Source organism: Argopecten irradians, chromosome 10, assembly GCF_041381155.1.
Source record: "Argopecten irradians isolate NY chromosome 10, Ai_NY, whole genome shotgun sequence".
Taxonomy (NCBI): Eukaryota; Metazoa; Mollusca; class Bivalvia; order Pectinida; family Pectinidae; genus Argopecten; species Argopecten irradians.
Window position 1 is genome coordinate 2833437 of NC_091143.1, and position 24228 is coordinate 2857664.

At 35.8% G+C, this 24228-nt stretch overlaps 2 protein-coding genes across 3 annotated transcripts; one reads left to right on the plus strand and one right to left on the minus strand.

Annotated features, from left to right (window-relative positions):
- Positions 1-1189: 1189 nt before the first annotated feature.
- On the plus strand, positions 1190-7790 carry LOC138332902 (uncharacterized). Its single transcript, XM_069280922.1, has 9 exons — positions 1190-1391; positions 2006-2123; positions 2945-3045; positions 3706-3847; positions 4227-4321; positions 4914-5019; positions 5310-5394; positions 5624-5816; positions 7548-7790. Exons 1-9 carry the CDS (start codon positions 1239-1241, stop codon positions 7671-7673), a joined length of 1119 nt encoding a protein of 372 aa, XP_069137023.1. The 5' UTR covers positions 1190-1238; the 3' UTR covers positions 7674-7790.
- Positions 7791-8769: 979 nt separating this feature from the next.
- LOC138332901 (zinc finger protein 135-like) lies at positions 8770-24228 on the minus strand. Of its 2 annotated transcripts, none has more exons than XM_069280919.1 (2): positions 24141-24228; positions 8770-19568 (listed from the first exon to the last, which is right to left on the minus strand). In XM_069280919.1, exon 2 carries the CDS (start codon positions 19363-19365, stop codon positions 16405-16407), a length of 2961 nt encoding a protein of 986 aa, XP_069137020.1. In that variant the 5' UTR covers positions 19366-19568; positions 24141-24228; the 3' UTR covers positions 8770-16404. The 2 variants fall into 2 exon arrangements, with proteins under 2 accessions (XP_069137020.1, XP_069137021.1); XM_069280920.1 differs by lacking the exon at positions 24141-24228 and adding an exon at positions 23902-24052.

The following is a 24228-nucleotide window of genomic DNA, read 5'->3' on the forward strand; positions in this document are numbered from 1 at the left end:
AAAGTTTGTTATCGTTACTTCTCAGAAAGACCTGAAGGAATCATTATTAAATGTCATATGTAGGTTCCATACGGTTTCCCTAATTGTTTATATTGCAGGCTCCCCTAGGGCCCTTGTTATGCATATTGCGATTCGGGACCGATCGGTCAATAAGATGGCTGCTAAGTAGCCATCTCGGATTTTGATAGTTAAAGTTTGTTATCGCTATTTCTCTGAAAGTACTGAAGGGATCGTCACAAATTTCATATCCAGGTTCCCCTAGGGCCTTAGTTTTGCATTATGCATTTTGGGATCGAACGGTAACCAAGATGGCCGACAGGCCGCCATCTTTGATTTTAATAATTGAAGTTTGTTACCGCTACTTCTTAGAAAGTACTATCTCAAATTTCATGTGCAGGTTTCTATAGGGCCTAGCTGTGCATAATGCATTTTGGGACCGATCGGTGAAGAAGATGGCCGACAGGTCGCAATTTTGTATTTTGGTAGTTGAAGAGTGTTACCTCCATTTCTCAGAAAGTACTGAAGCGATCTGTCTCAAATTTTATATGCATCGTGTTTGAAAAAGTTTGAACGACTTCTAACTTCTGGCATTGCATGAGGACTTGAGAGCCCAACCATTTATATTTTGAGTCCCCACCCCTTACTATCAGTCAACCCGAATTACGAAGAAGAAATCGATTGTTGACAGACGGACACCACGTCATGGTATGGCGAACTAAAGGTGAATACTAGTTAGATCATACCGCTAAACCTGTCTATATTATTAGGTTTTTTTTATTTTTGCCTAATACATATGGCTAAAAAATATTTAAAACCCAAGGACGTATCTCACTTGTAAATCCTTGAAAACCCTAATAATATGGGTACGTTTAGCGGACTATAGTTAGAGAGACAAACTGATAATATAAAGTTGAATAACTTATTTGTGTTCATTACTTTTGTCTAATGAGATCATATGTATTTAGCACGCTGGTAAGTCAAATTTTCTCTATACAATGTATATTAGTCTATGGCGAGTCTTTGACTTACCAGCGTGCTATGTGACCTCATGGAGCCTGAAGGACTATAAACTGCTATATATGTGTGGGCTATTGACAGATGTCGGCGGTTAACACGGCATTAAATCACGTACCACAGTTTATGGTGAGTGGTCTTTGTTATCTTTTGTTTATTTTAAGTTGATCTTTCGAACCACTCCATACACTCGTACTGATTTCGGACACAGCCAGTATTCAGGGATGACGGACGGAACGACTCGCACCTTCGTACCTCCGGGCCTGGTGGACGAGGCCCACCCAGAGGTATTTGACATACGGGCAATGCCAGCACCTGCCAAGGAAGTCAAACCCGGACAACTTCCTGAACATTTAATCAGACAGTTCTTTGATGAGGTAAGACGGTCCTTTACTAGGTAATCAACGCCTACATTAGTTGTACTACCCAAACAGAAATTTAAAGACAGTACTAGAGTTTACATTATTTTAATTTATTAAACCAATGTCAAGTCTAAATATATGCTCTAGAAGAGTAAAAAAGGTCCTATTAATGCATCTAAACTTGACCAAGGACTCTAAGGTCAAGACGACCAATGATAATCGCTAGTCTGATAACTGACATATGTGCGCACTTGTTACTACCGGCACCTGAGCTGCCTCCAGTTTTACTATGAGATAGTCAAGGGGTGGATATAACGTCAGTAATAATAACCCCTGGGGTATTGAGAATGGCCGGCACCAGTATCTGTCTAGAGGTACAATATCGTGGTTGTAGTTGACATACCACGACCATCTGACTTTTGCGTAAATGCGTAATAATACATTTCAAACAATATATTTGTGTTAATTAGAAATTGGGAATAGAATAAGTAATCAGGGAATCGAAAATGGAACATGGGACTATGAACGAGGAAATAACATCATGACGGTGACTAGATTTACAGTACAAAGAGGACTTTAGGAGAAATGTTAGTCCAATTTTATTTACACTAATTCGATCTGTATTTTAGGGCTTTGTCCTGGTGCCGAATTTCTTCAGTCCCGATGAACTAGAGCCTTGCCGAAAAGCAGTGGAGAGACAAGTGGAACGATTGGCACAGAAACTATACAAGGCTGGCAAAATCAAAAGTAGGACTGCTCAAATACAAGGATTTAACGCATGTCATGTTCAGACCATCTTTAGAATGTCAGGATCACTTGGAATTTCCCACAAACGGTCAATATATATCAATTATGAACCGAAACAAAGGTCCTTATCTTTTGTATCAGATACGTGATATAAAAACATTCTCTAATGTATATGTTATTTACAAGAAAAACGTTGGCCATAGGACGCCATCCTGAAAAACTCGACGTTTACGTAATTAAGTTCACAAAGGAGTTTCAAAACATGAAACCACAGAGTCGATATACTGTATATCGAATGTCATGTCGCTGACCATGTATTAGCCGATGAAAATAGGAACACATATAATATATCTTTATCACATATGGACCTTTGCAGGGCTATATGGTGTAATTCCTTCTATGTGGTATTAAATATTGACCGACAGATAGTTGGAATTTCTTGCCAAAGCCCTGTGGTCAATATCAGACTAGACCAAGTACAAAAAGAGAAATATTCAACAATGCATGCATCATTTTAATTCGGCTAATTTGATTTCTAGTGTTCCAAATTATGTCTTAGAACACACATGAAAAATTTGTCTGAAGGCTTCTGGAATACATATATATATCTGATATACTGGGTCTCTATCATCCCCGATACTCCAGGGGTTATATGACGTTACATCTAGCTCCTCTGTAGTCTGTATTATCTCATAGCAAGACTGACGGTCCTGTATGTGAGCAGGTAGGTTGGCCCTTTGACAGTGCATCAAAATAAATTGCACACTTAAGGTGGTATTTATACTACAGACAAGCTTGACTATATATGCTCCATGTTTCAGGCTTGTACAGTGAGTATGGACTGTTCGACCGTCTCACCAAGATAGACGGGGAGTTTCCGGGCGCCAATATCATCCTTCTGAAATACCCGGACCTATGTGAGGCACGTATAACATTTGCACGATTTCTTTAAATGAAAGTTTAGTATCACATAATTTAAAGTTTAAGTCGATAAAGGTGTAAACTGTTTGCTAGCTATAGTTTACAATAAAAATGTATTAAAATGTTATATCCAGATACTGAAGATGTACAAACACGCGTAGATTTTTCTCATAATGCATCTGGATATAATTGTGGTGGTCGGTTAGGGCTACATTGCAATCTCGCAACCTCGTTATCTCGGCCTGAAGTCGAGATCGCGAAATTGCGAGGTGGCCTTTACCGAAATGGAGATGTTGGCGACAAATGTTCGTTTCAAGAAGAAAAACTAAAATCCTAGATTTCCTCTCATATGCGCCATACCAAAATAAATAAAATATATGGATAATGACGCGCCCATAATTGCGATTCCAGTTATTCGAAGTATCCAAGACATTTCCGCAACTCAATGGTCGTATTCTGACATCCTCGATACTCCAGTGGTTACTATAACTGACGTTATACCATCCCCGTGGCCCAATGATCATTTGAAATTGGATGTATTTCCTCACTTTATCGATAGTTCTTAGTGGTCTTACTCTGCAATTTACTCTTTGGTTTACTCTGCAGTTTACTCTTTGGTTTACTCTGCAGTTTACTCTTTGTTTTTCTCTGTATTTTACAGGAGTTTAAAACACTATGGACTAACGAACGCTTGTTAAATGTTGTTGAACAGCTAATTGGCCCCGAAGTAAATGGCCACCCCCTCTGGAACCTCCGCACGAAAACACCCCAGAACGAGGCTACCACTGTGCCGTGGCACCAAGGTTTTCCCCATTCTATCTTAACATCTTATCCACTTCATATAATCAGTAATGAAATGTTCATATTAAAGAGCAATTATTCAAGTCAAGAGAATCGGTGAGACTGAAGCAGCCATCTTGGATGTTAAATCGAAATAAAAATATATTTTTTTATATAGAAATACATCCATTGGGTAACTGGCGAAATTTGAAAATAATTTAATGACTTACATAACTGACACTAATTGGTTGACATAAAGAGAAAAACCGCTAAAATTGGAATTTGCATAAATCAGATGAAAAAAAAAATCTCTCATGCATAAAAGGCGATTATATTTGTTTAAATGCATGTTAGTAAATAAAGACATTCATACTTCTGACTTCGATGATGGACATGTTTCAGATGTTTCTTATCTCGACAATGAATGTTACACTACGTTACAAGCCACCGCTTGGATCCCATTACTGGACACAAACGCTAACAATGGATGCATGCAGGTAAGTGTCGTGCGGCAGAACTATTAAAGATTCCTTTACAGATGACGGAAAAGGTATGCTAATTGATTACCATTCTCATCGGTCAAAATGGACATGTTTTGTTTTATTGGTTTAACGTCCTATTAACAGCCAAGGTCATTTAAGGACGTGCCACGTTTGTTGGTGGAAAAAAGCCGAAGTACCCGGAGAAAAACCACCGGCAAGAGGTCAGTTCTTGGCAACTTCCCCACCTGGGATTCGAACTCGCAACCCAGAGGTGGAGGGCTTGTGGTAATATGTCGAGACATCTTAACCACTCGACCACCGAGGCACCAAAATGAACATATCCTTACCGAGATTATTATGTAAAAAAGAAGTCCGTCTAACACTCTGCCATACTGTTATTAGCTTTTGAATTCCCCCAATAGTGATATGATTGTGTGGTGACGTGATTGGGTTCCTTAGATGGTAATTTGATTGTGTTCCCTAGATGGTAATTTGATTGTGTGGTGACGTGATTGTGTTCCCTAGATGGTAATTTGATTGTGTGGTGACGTGATTGTGTTCCCTAGATGGTAATTTGATTGTGTGGTGACGTGATTGTGTTCCCTAGATGGTAAGACGGGGACACAGGGCCGGACGGGTAGCCACTCATCAGTGTTGTGATGGAGGCACGTGGTACGTGATGCTGAACGAGGAAGAGATGGCGAAAACTCTCGGTAATTATAATATAATGACCATCCTCGGTAGTCCAGGGGTTACTATCACTGTCATATCCACCCCTATCGAGCATATTGTAAGCCTAATATAGAAACTGGCTCATTCATCGTCACTAGTATATAAATGATAAAGTTCATTGTGACTTGGCGACGAATTAGAAATTATGTTAAAGTAAGACCCCCACCCCAAGGCCTCACCCCTCATCCTGATATATAGGTTTGGCATTCTTTTCTTATTTCGTATTCTTCAACGATGAACTTCGTTCAAGGTAATTCTATCTGTTATGTAGGTACGAATCCCGATACTGACTTTGTTACCTGTGAGGTTCCATACGGGGGAATGCTTCTATTCAATAACATCATACCTCACCGAAGGTAGGTTCCAAACATCACGTTAACTAATTTCTTACAAAGGACAACAGATAGAACGATGACTAGAGGTTTTCCCCGTGTAATTTCATATAACGGACCTATCGTAGGATGTTATATTGCATGTTGTATTTTACGAGTAGAAAAAAATGTGCCTGTAATTTGTAGAATGTTTTCAGGATAAGAAATTATTGACAATACATTTACTTTGCATTTGTGTGTGCTTTTTTTGTAGTCTGATGAATTGTTCTAAGGACATTCGGTGGAGCTTTGACCTGCGATGGCAGAAACCCGGATTGCCGAACGGGTTTTATGGTAAGAAGAAGGGTGTCCTGATGAGAACAGCAAAAGATCCCAACCACAAGATATCCTGGGAGGAATTCGACAAAACCGTCCGTCACAAACTATTGCGGAGTGCAGCTGTAGAGGTGGGTACATATACAAAACCTTGTCCTTCAATCTTGTCCAGAGAATAGCTGACTTCCTTACCTAATCCATTGTAGTATTTGATCACCTACATCCAATTTGCTGTCTGTAGCCCTCGATATCCCTGATCTTACTAGTAAGGCCTATATTTACATTACATAATCGTATGTTTACCTAATTCTAACTCTTTATACCGCACCACTGGCATATGTGGCTCCAACACTGACCGATCCAGTTAACAGGTACATGTAGATCTGCATTGCACCGACTTGGTAGATCATCTTGGGGCTGGTCGACTCTCCCTTCCACTTAAGCCAATAGTATTTGTTCTTTAATCTCTTGCCTGTAGATCACGCCATGACTAACTGCTTGAAGCTGTGGATGTCATCCAAGAATGTTTTCGCTGTTCAATCCTTCTCAGTGAATTCATTGCCCTGATTCTGTCCACTTGTTCTTCATAACTCTTCTTCCCACTCCTCTCTTTCCGAATCTTTGGTTTCTACTCTTCTGAGTGTCCTGCTGTACTGTAAACCTTTCTTTGATGAACTTTGTCAATACGGTGACTAACTAGAGAACAAATTCCTACATTTTTCCATCCCGTCTGCTGACTTTTGTCGACTAGCTGCTTTCACTCGTTAGCACCTTCTATTCTGGCTTCCATCCTATGACATAGCTAAATCAACCATGACCAATTGCTTGAAGCTGTCTAAAACACAATATCTGGGCGGGTTTATATCGAGACAACTTCTTGTAGTAAATTAAACTAATGCTTTCTCATTAGCCTGCTGCTGTTGTCAGTATCCCACCAGCCGTTACTCATCCATTTGCACTGGTTCATAATTTCACAAAAGATAATCTTTCTCCAGTTGTATCATTTAGACAAAGTCAGCTTCTTTCATTTTTCTTAAGGCTTGATGCCCTCTGTCAAGGAACACGGCCATGCCGACTTCCGTCCACAATGGTTGGATATATGTGCTTAGTTAGATCATCTCCTACGAAGTTTACAGCTGTCCGTAGTCACCCTGACGTAATTCTCCAGATCAACGTTTTAGCCGTACTTGACAGTCCATCCCCTGCCTTCACTCCGCCCGTGACCTTCCATTTTCCATATTGGATGTCATCCCAGAATGTTTTCGCTGTTCAATCCTTCTCAGTGAATTCATCGCCCTGATCCTTTCCTTGTGTTCTTCTCGTCCTCTTCCCACTCCTATCTTTCCGAATCTTTGGTTTCTGCTCTTCTGAATGCCTTGCTATATTGTAAACCTTTCTTTGATGCATTTTGTCAACTCGATAACTGTATGTTTCGGAACGTCCGTTATTCCTTGGAATTGTTTCCATATTGATGTCAGCACTCTCTTGGTGTTTGCATAGTGTAATTTCATTCTCTTTTTCACTGTGATCAAACCACTCTCTCTCTCTCTCACGTGTCAAATCTCTCGTATTTTTGTCACAGTTCCCCACCTATTCCTCATCGAACCTCGGCTATGCCTCTTAGTTAAACTTTTCATAAACATCACTCCTCATCAATGTAGTCTCTAGTTAACCAGAACTTTTGAGCAGAAAATACTAGTAAGTTATAATATTATCCCAGGGAAGATTAGCAGATACACTTTGAACTAAAGATTAATACTAAATCTTTGACATCTAAGTTCTTCAGTCCATGGAAACATCAACTGATCGCGACAATATATTACCGTAAGGTACTCATTGTTTTCTATGAATGTTGTTTCTAGGAGGAAGAGGACGAGTTCGATACGACCGTCCCGGGACCATGGATGTCTAAATGGGAGATCGTACACACGAACCGACACACAGATAGTTACAAGGCAGATAGCGCCAGAGAACACGAGCTCAAATAACGCCCTTGTTAGACGGATCAGACTCTTGAAAATGAACTAACATTAAGAATCAAATTTGTTTTTTGAATAAAACTAATTTTTTTTAGTTTCACTTTGGAATAAAACATTTGTAGCGTATCTATGGCATGGAATCCCCTTGTTTCACGGAAAACAGAGGCTCACAATATACCACTGCCCTAGAAATAAGTCTGTTCATTCGAAATATATTGATATCACAGCATCAAATATCTCCATTCTTACGCCACCATGAACTGTAAATTTGGTAGGCCAACTCATTGTGTAATATCTACCTAGAGTTGTCTTTCTTTACGTTTGCTTACATGATAGAGACGCTTTTTTTGCGCGTCGTAAACCTGTTGGCAAACCAGTGACTACAGTATGACATTCAAATAATGTGAAGGTGTTAGCAAAGTCAAAGTTCTTAATTGATGTAGGCCATATGTTTGGCAATGTCGGTCAGAGTGACCTGATTTTGTTGCAAGACCATGTTCCAGGGGTTACTATCACTGATATAATATTCATCCTTGGACTAGCTCCTAGTAAAACTGAAGGCAGTTCAGGAGACAAAGGTAGTGGATATAACGTCAGTGATTGTAACCCCTGAGTATTGAGGATTGTGTAAGACAATCTGCCATGCCATAGCCAAATATTAACTACAACTACTATACAGACTTAGACATTGTAGTAACAAGTAGAAGTGTGGTTCAATGGTATTAAATTTAGTTTTATATTACAAAGTGGTACAACCCAAATAACATGGTCAAATGTATGTCTTGCTTCTTAACTTAAAATACTTTGTGAATAATATAGATTTTTCCCACCTCAAATTTGGACCAACAGGTTTCCTGAGGCAGACAGAGGTTGTTTAAAAGTGTGTTTGTTTGAATAGATGGGGGAGAAAAGCCATAGTTCTCTGAGAAGAGCCACCGACCAGCAGTCAGTATCTGGCAACTACCCGACATCGGATTCAAACTCGCGAATCTGAGGTGGAGGGCTTATGAAAATATGTTGGGACATCTGAAGCATTTTGTCACCGCGGCCCATCAGTGAGTCTATGGTCCAGAAACATCAAACGACAGTACAACAAAACACAGCATTGTTCACTATATGTAACTTTAATAGTATACATAAAATGGTTTTGTATATGTTGCATTCAACTCACTCAAAACAGCTTTGTCAATAAATGTACATCTCAATTCAATGGAATAACGTACACGTGTACACAAGAAATCCCTCATAGAAAAACGCTGATAACAAAGAGGGTCCTCCAAAACTGTACAGGTTTCTATACTGGTAACAGGATCACTTAATACTATGAGCATTGGGTTAACTTTCCGTCATCAAATCAACATTATATAAATCATTATAGGAAATATCAACGCTATGGAAAACAGGGTTAATTCAATGAAACACTATGTACACATGTATATGAAGGGATGAATCTGATACGTCTATAATACAATGTAATAAAAATCTTTCTAATAATAGTAAAATGTAGAAAACCAACAAGCAATATAAAATTATATCTGAAGCTTAAAAACTGAAATGTTCTCTTCTTAACACAGTCAATATATGACTAGAATATTTAATTTACCTCAAATTAATGTTTCTTTTCCATTCTACAACATGCTAATTTAGATCAACAATAATGTGTTTTTTCCAGTTATTGCCGTAAATCATTCACAGACTTAACCTTAATGAGTGACCGCCCTAATGGTCAGTCAGATAGACTTCTACAACATAACAGATCAAATTCAGGAGGGGAGGTAACTCTTTAGTCTGTATTCACAAACACGTAATGATTTGTATACACTTTCTCAGTCTTAACTATATTGGTGTATCTATATTAGCATGTTGATGGATCTAAAATGTGTTCTCAAATATCACAAGATAATTTGATAAAATCAAATGTTTATGACTTTAAATGGTTATTCTTTGTTGGCATGGTGTCAACAAAGTCACAAACGATCTAAACTCATTTACCCCTGAACACACATTTGAACTCCTCTGTTCAAAAGACTGGAACAGTTCATTATGAATTTTCAGGGGTGACCGAAGTTTGGTTTTGGTACCTGATGCATACTCAAATCTCAAAACTATTATTTTCTTTTTTTTTCTCTCTCAAAAGGCATTATACTGATGAAATGATATGAATGAATTCTTTCTCTACGAATGTATTAACGATAAATGATTTAGGACAAATAACAATAAACCCACACCCAATCTACTATCCAGCATCCATGTCTACTAATTACACAAAATACAAATCAATTTAATCATCAATTCTAAAATGGTAATTCATTCAATGAATTGTATAAAATCATATCAACATTATCAATTATATTTTGTCAATTTAAGAAAATACGTCTTTGAAAATCACAAAATGACAAAACCAACTGAATTTTTCAAATAAAATTCATTGAAAGAATTAACTGATTTAAGCTGCTTGACAAAATCAATTTAAATTGTTGATCAAGTAAATCTAATTTACCACAATTAATTAAATTGTTGATCAAAAGAATTTAATCAATCTTAATTAATTTTGTTTTAGCTGCCTGAACAGGAATGGTGTTTTACAGGAACACTTGACAAATCTCATTTGCCAGTCAAAGGCTTTCTTCTAGAGCAAACATAAAACCAAATGATATGAAAATTCTCCAAACTAGGGTAACGAAATTGGTATATTATCGCTTATCTCATTCAAACATTTAATTGGTTTGCAATGATCACTTCATTCGTCTGTTATAAATTTCTCTAATGGAATAAAATCCATCAATGTTATTTTTAGAATAATTAGCACTAAATCTTAACTAATGGTTTAAAACAAATCGGTTTTTTAAGCTTAGTATATTTCTGTGAACCATTATTATGTACTACAACAAAACATACACTATAGGTACTCAACAGCACTACAGAGTCTGAAAATAGATAAATAGTTGGAAATGTCATCAACCAAACCGAAGAGTTAAAGAAAGAATAATGTAATATGAAAGTTTTACAGACAATCCATCCAACCTTTTTACACCAATATTATATATCAGCCAAATGGGATCAGTCACATCATATAAACAAGAGTCCATAACACTAGTGGACATTTTGTTTGTATTTAAAGATGCTCCACCACTGACAAATGGTATTTTTTCACTATCAAAAACACAAGCAGACGATTTAGTATTTTTCTTCAGTTACAAAAGTTACTTACTTTACACCATTGCCACCCTTGAAAAATTTGAGCTTCTAATTTTACTTCAAGTTAAAAATATGAAAAATAATTAATTGCATCCCGAAAAAAATTGTGGCACTATATATCCTATATGGAATGAAGTACTGATTGAGCATGCACCAAAGGCGAAATAAATTATTTTACATTATTTTTTGTGTTAATTAGGCATATATATACACGATTAAACACCAAATATTGTTCACGTGATGAATATCATTTATGCTCTGTTGGCGGTGGAGCATCTTTAAGGGTTTTTTGGTTTTTCCTCATCTATCGGAAGCCAAGGAAGGCTTGTGCAAATTCATTTTTTTTTTTTTTTTAATTTTGAATAAATGAAAAGAAAATGAGAATTAATATGTAGGCAACATCTTCCAATGCATCCAGTCTGGTTGTGTGACTGACAGCCTATGAGACTAAAACTTCCTGTTTATGTGAAACCCAATACCGTGGTATAAAGACATTAAAACATCTTGTGCATCCACAGATGCATGTAACATATAAAATGGAAATTGAAAACAAACTATTGTGAAAAATGTAACTGACACATATACAGTGTATGATAAAAACTCTACATGGTAAATAAACTCTGACATGCACAAAACCCCAGGCGGAATACAAAAACACGGCCAAACACCTTGTTTATTATAAAATAAAACAGGACTAATTTCCACCAGTAACAAAGTCTACTACGTGTAATAACAGGTGTGGATATAAAACATGGAAAAATAAATACATGATTTATATGAGAAACAAACATTTAATGAATATTCACACATCAATCCTTATACAGTCATGAATAGACATTGAATATTCAAAATATTCATGGATATTGAAAATATGCAAACCTCAATGGAAATTCAAATTCAAACAATAGTGAATCAACAAATAACACTAGGTACAGTTGATACAATGAGTATTAAGTTAGCACGCAGTGTGCAAGGCATACATGTTCACACAAGGTGTCTCATGTTAAAAACTTGGACTAATTAATTTTATGTAAACTACAGGTATGCTATTATGAAATTGAGAACGGCTTTGTTAGAAAACAAGTAGAATGGTAACAGATTATATACTGAATCATGACATTCACATTTTTTTACCAATGAATTTTTACCAATCTTTCCACTATAAAATATCCTTCTTTTGTTAAATTGTATTGTCTATAAAAACAGTTTTCCGTAATTTAGAGCATCACTAGACTGAAGTGTATAGTGTGGCAAGGACGCTACAGAAATATTATACTTTTTTTCCATATTGCTTGTAGTAGTTGTTGAAAGAAAAGACAGAGAGGTGGGGTGGTGTTGGTGGCAGCGTTACAATCATATGCCACTACCAATATCTATCTGACATATTTTATCGTAGTCAGAGTTTTCTTTGACATCAACACCCGAATTAGACATGATATCAACAAATGTTACGTACAGTAGGACCAAAATCTACCTGTCACTGTACTGTGTGTTCTGATTACACCATAACAATACTTATAAAAGTGCATAGCAAATTGGTAAACAATATACCCAAGTCAATTGGAAAATGTATTAAAATCACATCGGTCCTACTAACTGTATAACTTCAAAACATATTTTCAATAATTTCAAATGTCTGAACTAAAATTTGTTCAAAAACCGAAAAAAATATATGTTTATTTAACACTTAACACAGCTTGAAAAAAATTCATTCCTACTTATTTCATATTCACTAGTAACTGAAAATCTATACCAAGTCCATTGGTTTGACAAATCATACTTTCTGCAAATATTTTTCTAATAAAAAAAAAGAAAAGAAATAAAAAAAAAAAGAAATAAAATCTTGAAATCTTTTAAACACAAGTATAAGAATGATAATTTCATGAAAGACAAGTGTAAGTTAATCATATCATGATTTCATAATGAAACACTACAGTAAAATTTGTTGTAATGGACTACAAGAAAGTTTCCCTTCTTAAAGGCCATAGTAAATACATAGATGTTAGCATGGTATATGGACATCATGGTACCGACCCAGTCAGTGTAGTGGACCTTTCTTGAGTGACTGTAATATGGAAATCATTACACCAGTTTCATTTATTTGATGAGTAGTGCTCATCGATCATATACATGCAGTTCTGGGTTCAGTTTCATGAACAATTCGTAACTTTTGGACATTCCTTAACTTAAGGATTTTGTAAAACTGGGTCCTGATTTTAAACATTAAACAGAGTTTATAAATGAGACATATCATTACCCATCAACTTCTAGACCAAGAAATTAAAGCATTGAGTTAAAAGAATTTGTTTGGCAAGAGGAGACACCTCATAGGCAGTCGGGGGAACTTACTGAAACATGGACAGTTAACATTTGTAAGTTTGAACCTCCAAACATGGACAGTTAACATTTGTTTGAACCTCCAAACATGGACAGTTAACATTTGTAAGTTTGAACCTCCAAACATGATCAGTTAACATTTGTAAGTTTGAACCTCCAAACATGGACAGTTAACATTTGTTTGAACCTCCAAACATGGACAGTTAACATCTGTAAGTTTGAACCTCCAAACACGGTCAGTTAACATTTGTAAGTTTGAACCTCCAAACAGGGTCAGTTAACATTTGTAAGTTTGAACCTCCAAACATGGGCAGTTAACATTTGTAAGTTTGAACCTCCAAACATGGGCAGACAAATGATTTCCATACCAAGGGCTGATAACTCTCCTCATAGACCATTACAACAGTTTTATTGCACTGTAAATAAACACATCTGTTTGGATGTTCAGACATATGTAACAATAAGGCAGCCAGCGTAGCGAGAGGTTTTATATCACGATTTGTTATATCACTCAACAGTGGGTTGTGTTGTACAGAGGATTCCACTCCTAATCCCGGTCTCATATACAGGTTAAACATGCTAGTTCTTGGTTACTCATTCTAACTTGTAAGAAAATCAAAGTCACGTGGTCACTATTTGGTGAGTAATCAAAGTCACATGGTCACTATTTAGTGAGTAATCAAAGTCAAATGGTCACTATTTAGTGAGTAATCAAAGTCACATGCTCACTATTTAATGAGTACAAATTCATAACTTATTAAGAAGTAAAAAATTATAAGTTTTTAAAAAAAACATTAATTTTCAAATATAAGACATAGCTAAAAATGTTATCAAACTATTTACATTAATTTTTTTTCTTAATACCAAATGTTCTATTAGCTGGGAAAGAATTGATAATAAAGTGTTTTTTTTTCTCTTAATACCAAATGTTCTATTAGCTGGAATAGAATTGATAATAATGAACTGTTATTACGGTAAGTGGAATTCTCTGTATCAACATCAACATTTATATATACTACTGTTCTAACTAAGATACAAGCTTGAACACAGAATTTTCAATTATAATACATATCTGAAGGATATAACAAATAACACCAACAGGAAATAAATTACTATATAAACCATATATGCCATTTCATAACTTACATTGCTATATAAAAAATCTCCTAGAAAGTTTTATATAATCACAATGTGTTTGATATATATAATGTACACTGTGTATGACCGACCCATATACCATATGGTACTCGTATAATCATAGACTAAATCAATTATAATAATGATGCCATTAATTGGCAATAAATAGTAAACAAAAATTTGCATTTTTTGCTAAGGCAAGGATGGAGACACATATCAATCTGTGTTTGCATAAATTGTCATCATCGTGAGTTATTTCCCTTTATCATTCCCTTATAGCTAGATAATCTTCTGAAAATCTACTGGTTTATCCATAATCCCCAGCCAACACTAGTTCTAAGAACTGATCAACGATTAAATTCATGTTTTAACCTGCTTCACTCCTGTTTAAATGTGAATTAGCTCCCTTGATCCCACTGAACATGTGTAGATCTGCTCTCCTGTCACTTAACACCAGTCGTTCATTAAAGATCTTTTTGGAGTAATTCAAGGACATAACAGACCTGCTCTCTTATAAAATAAAAAACAAATATTATTATCTGCTCTCTCATAAAATAATAAACAAATATTATTTCATTGGTTTTTTTTCACAAATCATTTGAAAACAAGAGAACTGGAATTGGGTAAACTCAATAACACAATATAATATACAAGTTCTTCGGACATTTCAACAGAGATGAGATCACCCATATACCAACATCCAACACAGAGAGTACCAATCTCCACATATATCACCTGTACTCACTTACTCCAAAACAAATATAGCAATTTTCACTGAATTACCCAAACATATAATTTTTGGACAGATATATGGTACATACTGCAACAAACATTCTTCAGCTTTAAAAACCATAAACACACCCTAAGCTTCCTCTAACCCTGACACCCAACTTGGACATTCTGACAGACCTACTCCAGTTGTCTATTTGTTAAACATCAAAACATTTCACAGTATCCAGGAAGCATTTATCCTTCAAGACATTATAAGTTTCCTTTTCCCCCTGATACCAAGCCATGATATCTCAATAGACCCTTCCTTTTCCCCTGATACCATGCCATGATATCTCAATAGACCCTTCCTCCAGATACATTTATATCAAGCATTATGACCTGAATATCATTATACCATTCTGCAGTTTTGGTTAAATTTTCTATTTCAAAAATCAGGAGACCTCCTTCCATACACCAGTTTAAATTTACAAGTCGATTAAAGACTGGTATTACTACAAAAAGTGGTAAATTACGTTAAAATCCTACAGTTAGGTGTTAATATCTATAAAACTATAATGATAAAATTCAACTTTTAAACACATGACTTGAGAAATCAAATCTGTTGATTACATTTAAATGGAACCAATAAACAAAAGGACAAAAACAAATAAACCATCACACTATATATATCAAAACAAGTATATTGTTCGTTACAAAACAATAAAAATATTTCATTTTTATTGCTTGCTTAATTAATATTACTTAATGTACATTTTATTTTGTATATGTTATAGATCCTTACCCAAACAAAACACATTAAAAGGAAACTCAAAAGCATACAATGTTAGTATAAAAACAGAACCTTCGTGGTTCACCATAGTTATCTCCCTTTACACACTAAACAGGTAGCTATGTGAGATCACAGAATCATGTCTAGGGCTAATTAACCAGTCCACAAACATGTACCACTGTTACATCTCAAACCGTACAAAAAATCACTGATGTTTTAAGAAACATTTCTGAACACATGCATGCATCACAAAAATTTGATTGCCACAAAGTGTTCATATCCGGTTGAATTTTTTTTCTTCATATTTGACAATTAAAGTAAAAGATCTTTTTGAAAATCTCTGACTTAAATGAATAATAAATAATAATGTGTGCACATATGAGTTTACAAATTAAACTTGCTAAATATGTTACCAATGTAGTATATTCCTTTAAAATATCAAATGATGTGGATGATTAATTTTGTTATATGTACTCTACCTGTGAGTGAAGGCCTTTACAATGTAGTTAAATTCCTGATAAATAATAACACAAAAATAAATATCTTATAATCTGTGATTGACAGAGTTCACTTCTCATCTGCATCCCTCTGGTGTGTTTTCTGGTGCTTCGTCAGGTGATATTTCTCGGTGAACGTTGACGAGCAAACATCACACTTAAATGGTTTTAGACCCATGTGAATCTTCATATGACGTCGCAGTCTGCCATTATCAACATAAGACTTGTCGCACACGTCACAGCGAAAACTTTTTTCGTCGTCATGAAGTTTGACATGTTTGTTGAGATCAATCTTGGAGACGAAGGTCTTCTCGCAAATATCGCAAGTGAATGGACAATCGCCAGTATGCACCTTCATGTGCATCTGAAGGGTACGACTTCGGTCGAATTCGCTGTCGCAGATGTTACACTTGAAGGATTTTGGCTTCTGATTTGATTGCCGCGTATGTCGCTCCAGATGCTGCTTCAATCCTATCATGTCTGTGAAGATCTTTCCACAGACACGACATGTACGTTCCTTCTCCTCCGTGTGAGACCACAGATGACGAGTGTAATTTCCCTTAAAGCTGAACTTTTTCCCACACTCCTTACATTCCCATGGGGTCTCACCGGTATGGATTCGAACATGGTTTCTCAGGATGGAGCTCTGACGAAACCTTTTACCGCAGACATGACATTCAAATGGCTTCTCCCCTGAATGTATTCGGTAATGTTCGTGTAAGTTTGTCTTTGATTTGAATCCTTTACAGCATATCTCGCAGATGAATGGTTTTTCTTCCGAGTGAGTTTTCTGATGCTCCTTCATGGCTTGTATATCTTTGTAGGATTTACCGCACACTTCACATATGTGAAAGGCCTCTCCAGTATGTTCAGAAATGTGCATTTGAAGCGTATAATCATCAGAGAAGGCATCGTTACAGATACTACATTGGAACGGCATTAGGCCAGTGTGTTTGCTAAGATGCTTCTGCAGTTCACGGTTGTTTCCAAATTTCTTGTCACAGACGTGACACATGAAAGTAAAAATGTCCGTGTGAGTTTTCATATGGAATGACAGGAGGTCTTCGTGTCCAAATATCTTTCCGCAAGTTGAGCATTCGTGAGGTGTATCAATGCCATGCGAGTCCTTGTGAACAAGGTAACCCTGCAGTGTGCCATACTGGCGGCCACATACCTCACATTTATGAAGCTTCTTCTTTTCACCCGAATGTGTACGAAGGTGAGACTTCAGGCATCGTTTCTTCTCAAAGGTTTTGTCACAGACATCACAGGCCAAAACTTTTTCCTCATCATGATTTTCACAATGTGTTCTAAGTTCGACTTTATTTTTGAATTTTTTATTGCAAATTTCACATTGGAGAGCTATACTTTCGGTGTGCATACGGACATGAGCGCGGAGACTGATGCTTGTATCAAATGTATCACCGCAAATTCCACATCGACACATGAGCTTCTGACAACTATCCTCTTCACCATTTTCTTCCTGATTGTATTCCGACTCTACACTTCTAAATGGTTTACCAAAGCTATCATCCATATCTGCATCATTCTGAACAGAGTTTCCCACGCTGTAGTTACTCGAATCAAATCCATCATTACTTTGGAAAGAACTACTGGTACTTTGATCTAAATTACACAAGGTTGCATAATTTTCATTACTGCATAGTGACTCGTCCAGACTGTTACCTGCGGGCTTTGGGTAATTGATGGTGGTGTCACAGTTTTTAGTGATCATGTTTGGCGTTATTTGAGTATTATCACTGTAGGTGCTCACCACTACCGGATTATTGAGCTCCATAGAAAGACTGGGGTGGTTGATGGTTGCCCGGTAACCCACCATGGCCTGCGAGTAGGGTTCGTTTCCAGGATTCCAGGCATAGGCAAAATCATGCAGGGACATGAGAGACGCGGATACAGACTTCCCAAGGCAGTTCCTTTCCGGTTCCTCCATACCATGCCCGTACACTCCATCCACACGTGTTCCGTTGTAGCTTCCTGGCTTATCATTGTACTTGTATGGAACGTGGCCAGGATAGTGCTGGTTCATGTTCATATTATGATCACCAGGAATGCTTAGGAGGGTTGGCTCTAGTTTGACAGGCTGAAGTGAAATCATCTTTTGTGCCCCTGGTGGTGGCGAGGTTTCTCCGTTTTCTATCAATGTTGAAGCAGTGACATCGGTCCTGGGATATTTTGCCATCGATGATTGATAACAGTCGTTTTTATCGTCACCGTGTTCCCTCTTTACTGCTACGGGGGAGGCACATGTTTGCGGTATCACAGAATAGCTATCCCTGAGGTATATTTCTCGTTGCATAGAGTAAGAATCTGCAGATGTTACGTGAAGTTTGGTATCGACCCCGTTTCCAGGCCAGGACTGTCCCTTCTGATCACCATTACAGTGGTTGAGGTTACTTGGGTTTTCATGTTTAATATGTACATAGGGTGCGGTATAGGATCCTACATTTTTTTGTTCGGGAGAGGAGTTGATAGGGTCCTGAACAGGAAATGTACTAGTGGTTGTGGAATGACTGTTGGGAAGAGAAGGCTTCAAAGAATTACCATTGGAGTGATTCATTACATTATAGTTATTGTCAAATTGTCTTGGCCATTGCTGATACTCCTTAGCAGATGCGTCATTAAAATCCTTAATTTTAGTGAATTCTTGAACAGATAAATCATTTTCGTTTTTCATATTTAGCACTGGCTGCGGAATATTGTTTTGAGATATTGAACTGCCATTGTCCATTCTAAACATTTGCGAATTTGCATCTTTTTTCTCAAATCCATTGTTCCAAACCGTATGCATGCCATACTGCATGCCTCCGTTAGAGGTGTAGCTGACCTGCGACGTGTCCTTCCAGGTACTCGGATATTCCGGAGGTAGCTGCACAGATCCTTGATGTTGAATATTCTGTCCATCACCACGGAATCCGCGCCCTTCGTCTTCGGCAAGCACGTTGAATCCATCACTTATTGCGTTGATCATGCTGACAGATTCACCACCATTCCTTTTTTCCATAGCAGTCATCAAACTTGAAACACAAATCACTTTCTGTGCTTCTAGCTAGGGATGTTTAAGCATTTCTTGGTTCCGTTCCGATGTTGAGTGTTAAACTAAAATGTAGTTTGTCCCATACCTTATGGTACAAAAGGTTTGGCCTAGATAACTAATCTAATGTCCACCAACATTTGTAGTTCTTCACCCAAGTCTGCAGACTAGGTCATCGTCACCTGAAAGTGAAAAAATCCAAAAGTCAATAATACAGTCACAACAGGTAAACTTAATACCATCCACTCTTCACATCATCAGGGTTTAAACTAAACTCAAAGATACAGGGATGTGACTGATCCAATCAACAAAGGGAGGCAATCCTTTGACTAATAAGAGAAAACACTCCTTCAAGTGTTTAAAACAGTCATCATATGATCCAGATCACATCTGACATGATTTGTTTCTCATAAAGTTCAATTAGAGGAAACCCTATGGAAAGAGGAAGAATCACATCCCTTTAGATATCTTAAGCTTAAAGGAACATGTAGAAAGAGGAAGAATCACATCCCATTTAGATATCTTAAGCTTAAAGGAACATGTAGAAAGAGGAAGAATCACATCCCTTTAGATATCTTAAGCTTAAAGGAACATGTAGAAAGAGGAAGAATCACATCCCATTTAGATATCTTAAGCTTAAAGGAACATGTAGAAAGAGGAAGAATCACATCCCTTTAGATATCTTAAGCTTAAAGGAACATGTACATGTATGTTTGAGCCTTCAAATAACATCAAAGATCGTCATTTAAAGATGCTCTGCCGCCGACAGAGCATAAACGATACTCATCATTTGAACAATAATTGGTGTTTAATAGGATATATGTCTAATTAACACAAAGAGTAATATAAAATAATTCATTTTGTTTTTGGTGCGTGTGCAATCAGTACTTCATTCCATATAGGACATCATGCTACAAAGCTTTTACTCGGTGCAGTTAATTATTTTTAATATTTGTATCATGAAGTAAAATTAGAAGCTCAAACTTTTCAAAGGTGGTAATATATAATGTAAATAAGTATCTTTTTTTAACTAATATTTTACTTATATGTCTGCTCCTGTTTTTGATAACAAAAAAATACCATTTGTCAGCAGTGGAGCATCTTAAAGCATCTACAGTACATATATGTATGAAAGTTCAAACTCTCCAGTACAGGGTAAGATTGACTTCAAGTGAAAGCTATTAGTAGTAAAGGATATACAGTTGCAGTAATTGGGGCTAGCTTGGTAGACGTGCAAGAAAGAAAGATCTTGCAACATATTATATATAAAAGCATCTATCCATTACTAGCTTACGGAACTAGTTCACCATAAAAGCACATATCACCTATAGAATAGTAACTCTAGATCTAGTGGCTACGAATATGCATTCCTTTTAATGTTTGTTATATCTTAACTGTTTATTACTTTACACAATATATATAAATTTTTGTCTTTAGAAGAATTAACTCTTTATCTTAGAAATGTTAACCTATAAAGCTTAGAAATGTTTACCTGTATAGCTATTGGAACATTCAATTCTATTAATATTTTAGTAGTTTTACTTAGACGCTATATCTGTGTGTATGTAGTAAATGAGTACATGTATAGTGTTCATTTATCAGAATATAACCTGGACGAAGGAAGTGACAAAATAAGTAACACACTCATATTATAGTGTGTAAGGCAGTTTTTTCCCCCCAAGGCTATAATCACTAAAAGTATATTTTCAATTTAAAGCAATTACATATCTTACTTTTTATTTTGTTACCATCCTGGTATTTAAAGTGTATGTGAAGGTCCCTATGTTTAACTTTTAGTTGTTCGCATGGATGGAGACAGTTCAAGCTTGAAGAAATTAGAACACATTAAATATCCATAAAATAAACACACAGAAATGATTTTATCTTAGATGTTTACTTCAATACATACAAAACACATGAATATGTATGCTCTATTTATAGAAATTAGTACAAATGACATCACATATATCTATTTCAACTGTGATTTTTTTTTTATTTTTTTTTATTTTGGGGCTCAACTAATTTATATAAGATGAGTCCTAAACAGCTAAGACTCTATTGTGTGTCCATGGACTCCAGAAAATTTTCAATACCAATTCATAGCTATAATATCAACAAAATTTAAGATAAAAACTGCAAAAATTTACTAAATTATTATACCTTGACTATCTTCATTCTAGCCATTAGGGGATGGACTGTACTAAACGATAATGCAAGAAGTAACCAAGTAAAGGACTGTATTACTATTTCAGAATGGGATGATAATTTTACTTATTTAGAAGCTTATACTACGTATACATTGATGATATCAAGAAAATTGTAATAATCTAGAACCAATAACCCAATTCATTTTAATCAGATTATTGAGAAACATCTAAATTCTATGACATTCTCATGATCATTCACTACCTATGATCATCAGTGATCAGTCTACATATCTTTTTCATTTGAGTGACATGTCTGCTATGAAGAGCCAAAAGCAATGTTTCTTGCGATTCTAAAGTGAACCTTTCCACAAATTCTATGATGTCTGCATACAAGACTCAGGATACATATTAGAATGGATAATATTCATTCCTTCTCAGTTCTATGATGTATTTGATTGGACTATAAAACATTGCCCTTAAAATGCATATTCATTGGTACCCCTAATATTTAACACCAAAATTATTCCTTTTATTTTAAAGACATGTGTGCATTATCATATAGCTGCAAGTTTTTGTCCTATACATGTCGTCCCATAACTACATCTTGTATGTAAAACTGGGAAATAATTACTTCAGAACGTTTTAATCATATTCTAGCATGTTTTATATAAAATATAAACATGTACATCTACCATTAGTTTATATCATTACTCTACATTTGTCAGTACATGTACTCTATAGACAAAGAATAAGTTACCACGCTACACTGCTCGACACATACATTGGTATAATATTGGTGAAAAGTAACAATCTCAGTACATGAAGACAATGAACATTTATAAAACTTTCTGTGTTTTCTATGCAATTAAGATATTGAGAAATTTAACCTGAACAAGTCAATATCATGATCATGATAAGACTCATTATCAGACTCTGAAAAATCTTGCTCTGATTGCAGTAATTGTTGTGCTTTTGATATTGACAATATAAAAAGTTGGGTTATATATGTTGGGTTATATATGTTCAACCATTATTTTAAATTCACCACAGATGTAAACAAACATGTAGACGAACACGTTGTGTTAGTGTTATTCTGGACTGTAGAAGGCCCTATAGTGGCTGAATATATATTCCATAGAAATGACTTTTTATTTTACTTTGAATTTATTTTGGCCTTTTATTTCGGATTATTAATATACTAGCTTTATACCGTTTTTACCTCATGATGATTATAAATTCCATTGCAGGTTAATACAACTGTAAACACATTATGACCGACTTATAAAAGTTATAGTTTTTTGTTTGCTATTTAACGAGTATTGCTATTCACAATTTTCTCCTAAATGACAATAATAACACAAAAAAGTATGTCAAAGATGGTAATTGTCATGGAAATTCAATTTTACTTATCATCTTTTTTGTCTTCTTTTTTCAATTTCACTTCTATTTTATTATTTGTTATACCTAAGTTATAACATATTATAAATATGATGTTCAAATTATCAAAAAAATATTTCATCTTGTGCAGCAATATCAATGCAATTGGTTCATTAACATTAAAGTAATGATTGAAAAGAAAATCTATTATGTAGTGTACTTTGAAATTAATTCCTACAAAATGGAGAAAAAAAACCAACAACAATTAAATCATCAAACTCATTCATTATATTTCATTCATTAAAATTTATGAATATTCCATCAATTGTGAAAAATATTTTTCTTTGAATTTGTGAAATATTAAACAAATTCAGCAAATTTGGAGACATTATCTACCTCTAGTTTTAATCCAATTATTCTTCTAAACCCATGGCATGCATGGGTAAGCTGAACGATATCAGTAAAACTAAAAGTTTTAAAAACTTGCACAATTCCTACAAATATGTACAAAAATATGCATAAGCACTAGCAATGTGACATAGCCGACTATGTGACTCGGTCATGACCCTGAATGGCATGCCGATCCTCGACCAAATGGTTATGACATAACCATCGAGATGTCAACCGGTTGACAGATCGCACAGGACACATCTGTCTGAGGCAGACCGCGGCCTGCTCACAGCTGTGTGCTAAATACCTCACATTGTACATTCGTAAATTTATCAGAAATATCTATTAAAAGCACATTTTGTTCCAAAAAAATGTATTATAGATACAAATTTGGTATCTACTTTCAATTTCCGAGCATGGGACCCCTTGTTTTGGCTGTTCTGTTTTGCTCCCCACCCCACTCTACACGCATGCGTAGTAAACTTGCATTGAACTAGTGTTATGGTTGATTAGGCAAGATTTCTGTGTATTTCTAGCTTCAGAAAAGATACAATTAAAGTCAACGATATCCTCATAACTAGTATTTGAATGTCCAATATACCTTTGGTACAAATAAGTAAATCCATGGCTATCTTATTGCAATGAAATCGACCTTCTTTCCACACCGATAGCAGAATGTGCCCTGCAGCGACTCACTATTCCCAATGACCTTCTTTCACTTCCTAGCTGTTTTTGAGCTTTCAAGTTGAACGATCATTACCCCAAAACAATCAAAGACATCAAATAAACAATTCATGATGGAGCAAAATGTGTAAAACATTCATAATCATTCATAGTTACCCTGCTGTTTGCGAAAGGGCTCCCGACGTTGGACCTGTCATCGCAAGTTCAGAACGGAAATGACTGTATGGATACTAATACAAGAACC

Excerpts from the sequence above, each read along its gene's own strand:
- LOC138332902 (XM_069280922.1), top strand. The coding sequence starts at position 1,239 with ATGACGGACGGAACGACTCGCACCTTCGTACCTCCGGGCCTGGTGGAC. Across the intron at positions 1,392-2,005 it reads TCAGACAGTTCTTTGATGAG|GGCTTTGTCCTGGTGCCGAA; the intron begins GTAAGACGGTCC and ends TCTGTATTTTAG. Across the intron at positions 5,020-5,309 it reads AGAGATGGCGAAAACTCTCG|GTACGAATCCCGATACTGAC; the intron begins GTAATTATAATA and ends TCTGTTATGTAG.
- LOC138332901 (XM_069280919.1), bottom strand. The coding sequence starts at position 19,365 with ATGACTGCTATGGAAAAAAGGAATGGTGGTGAATCTGTCAGCATGATC.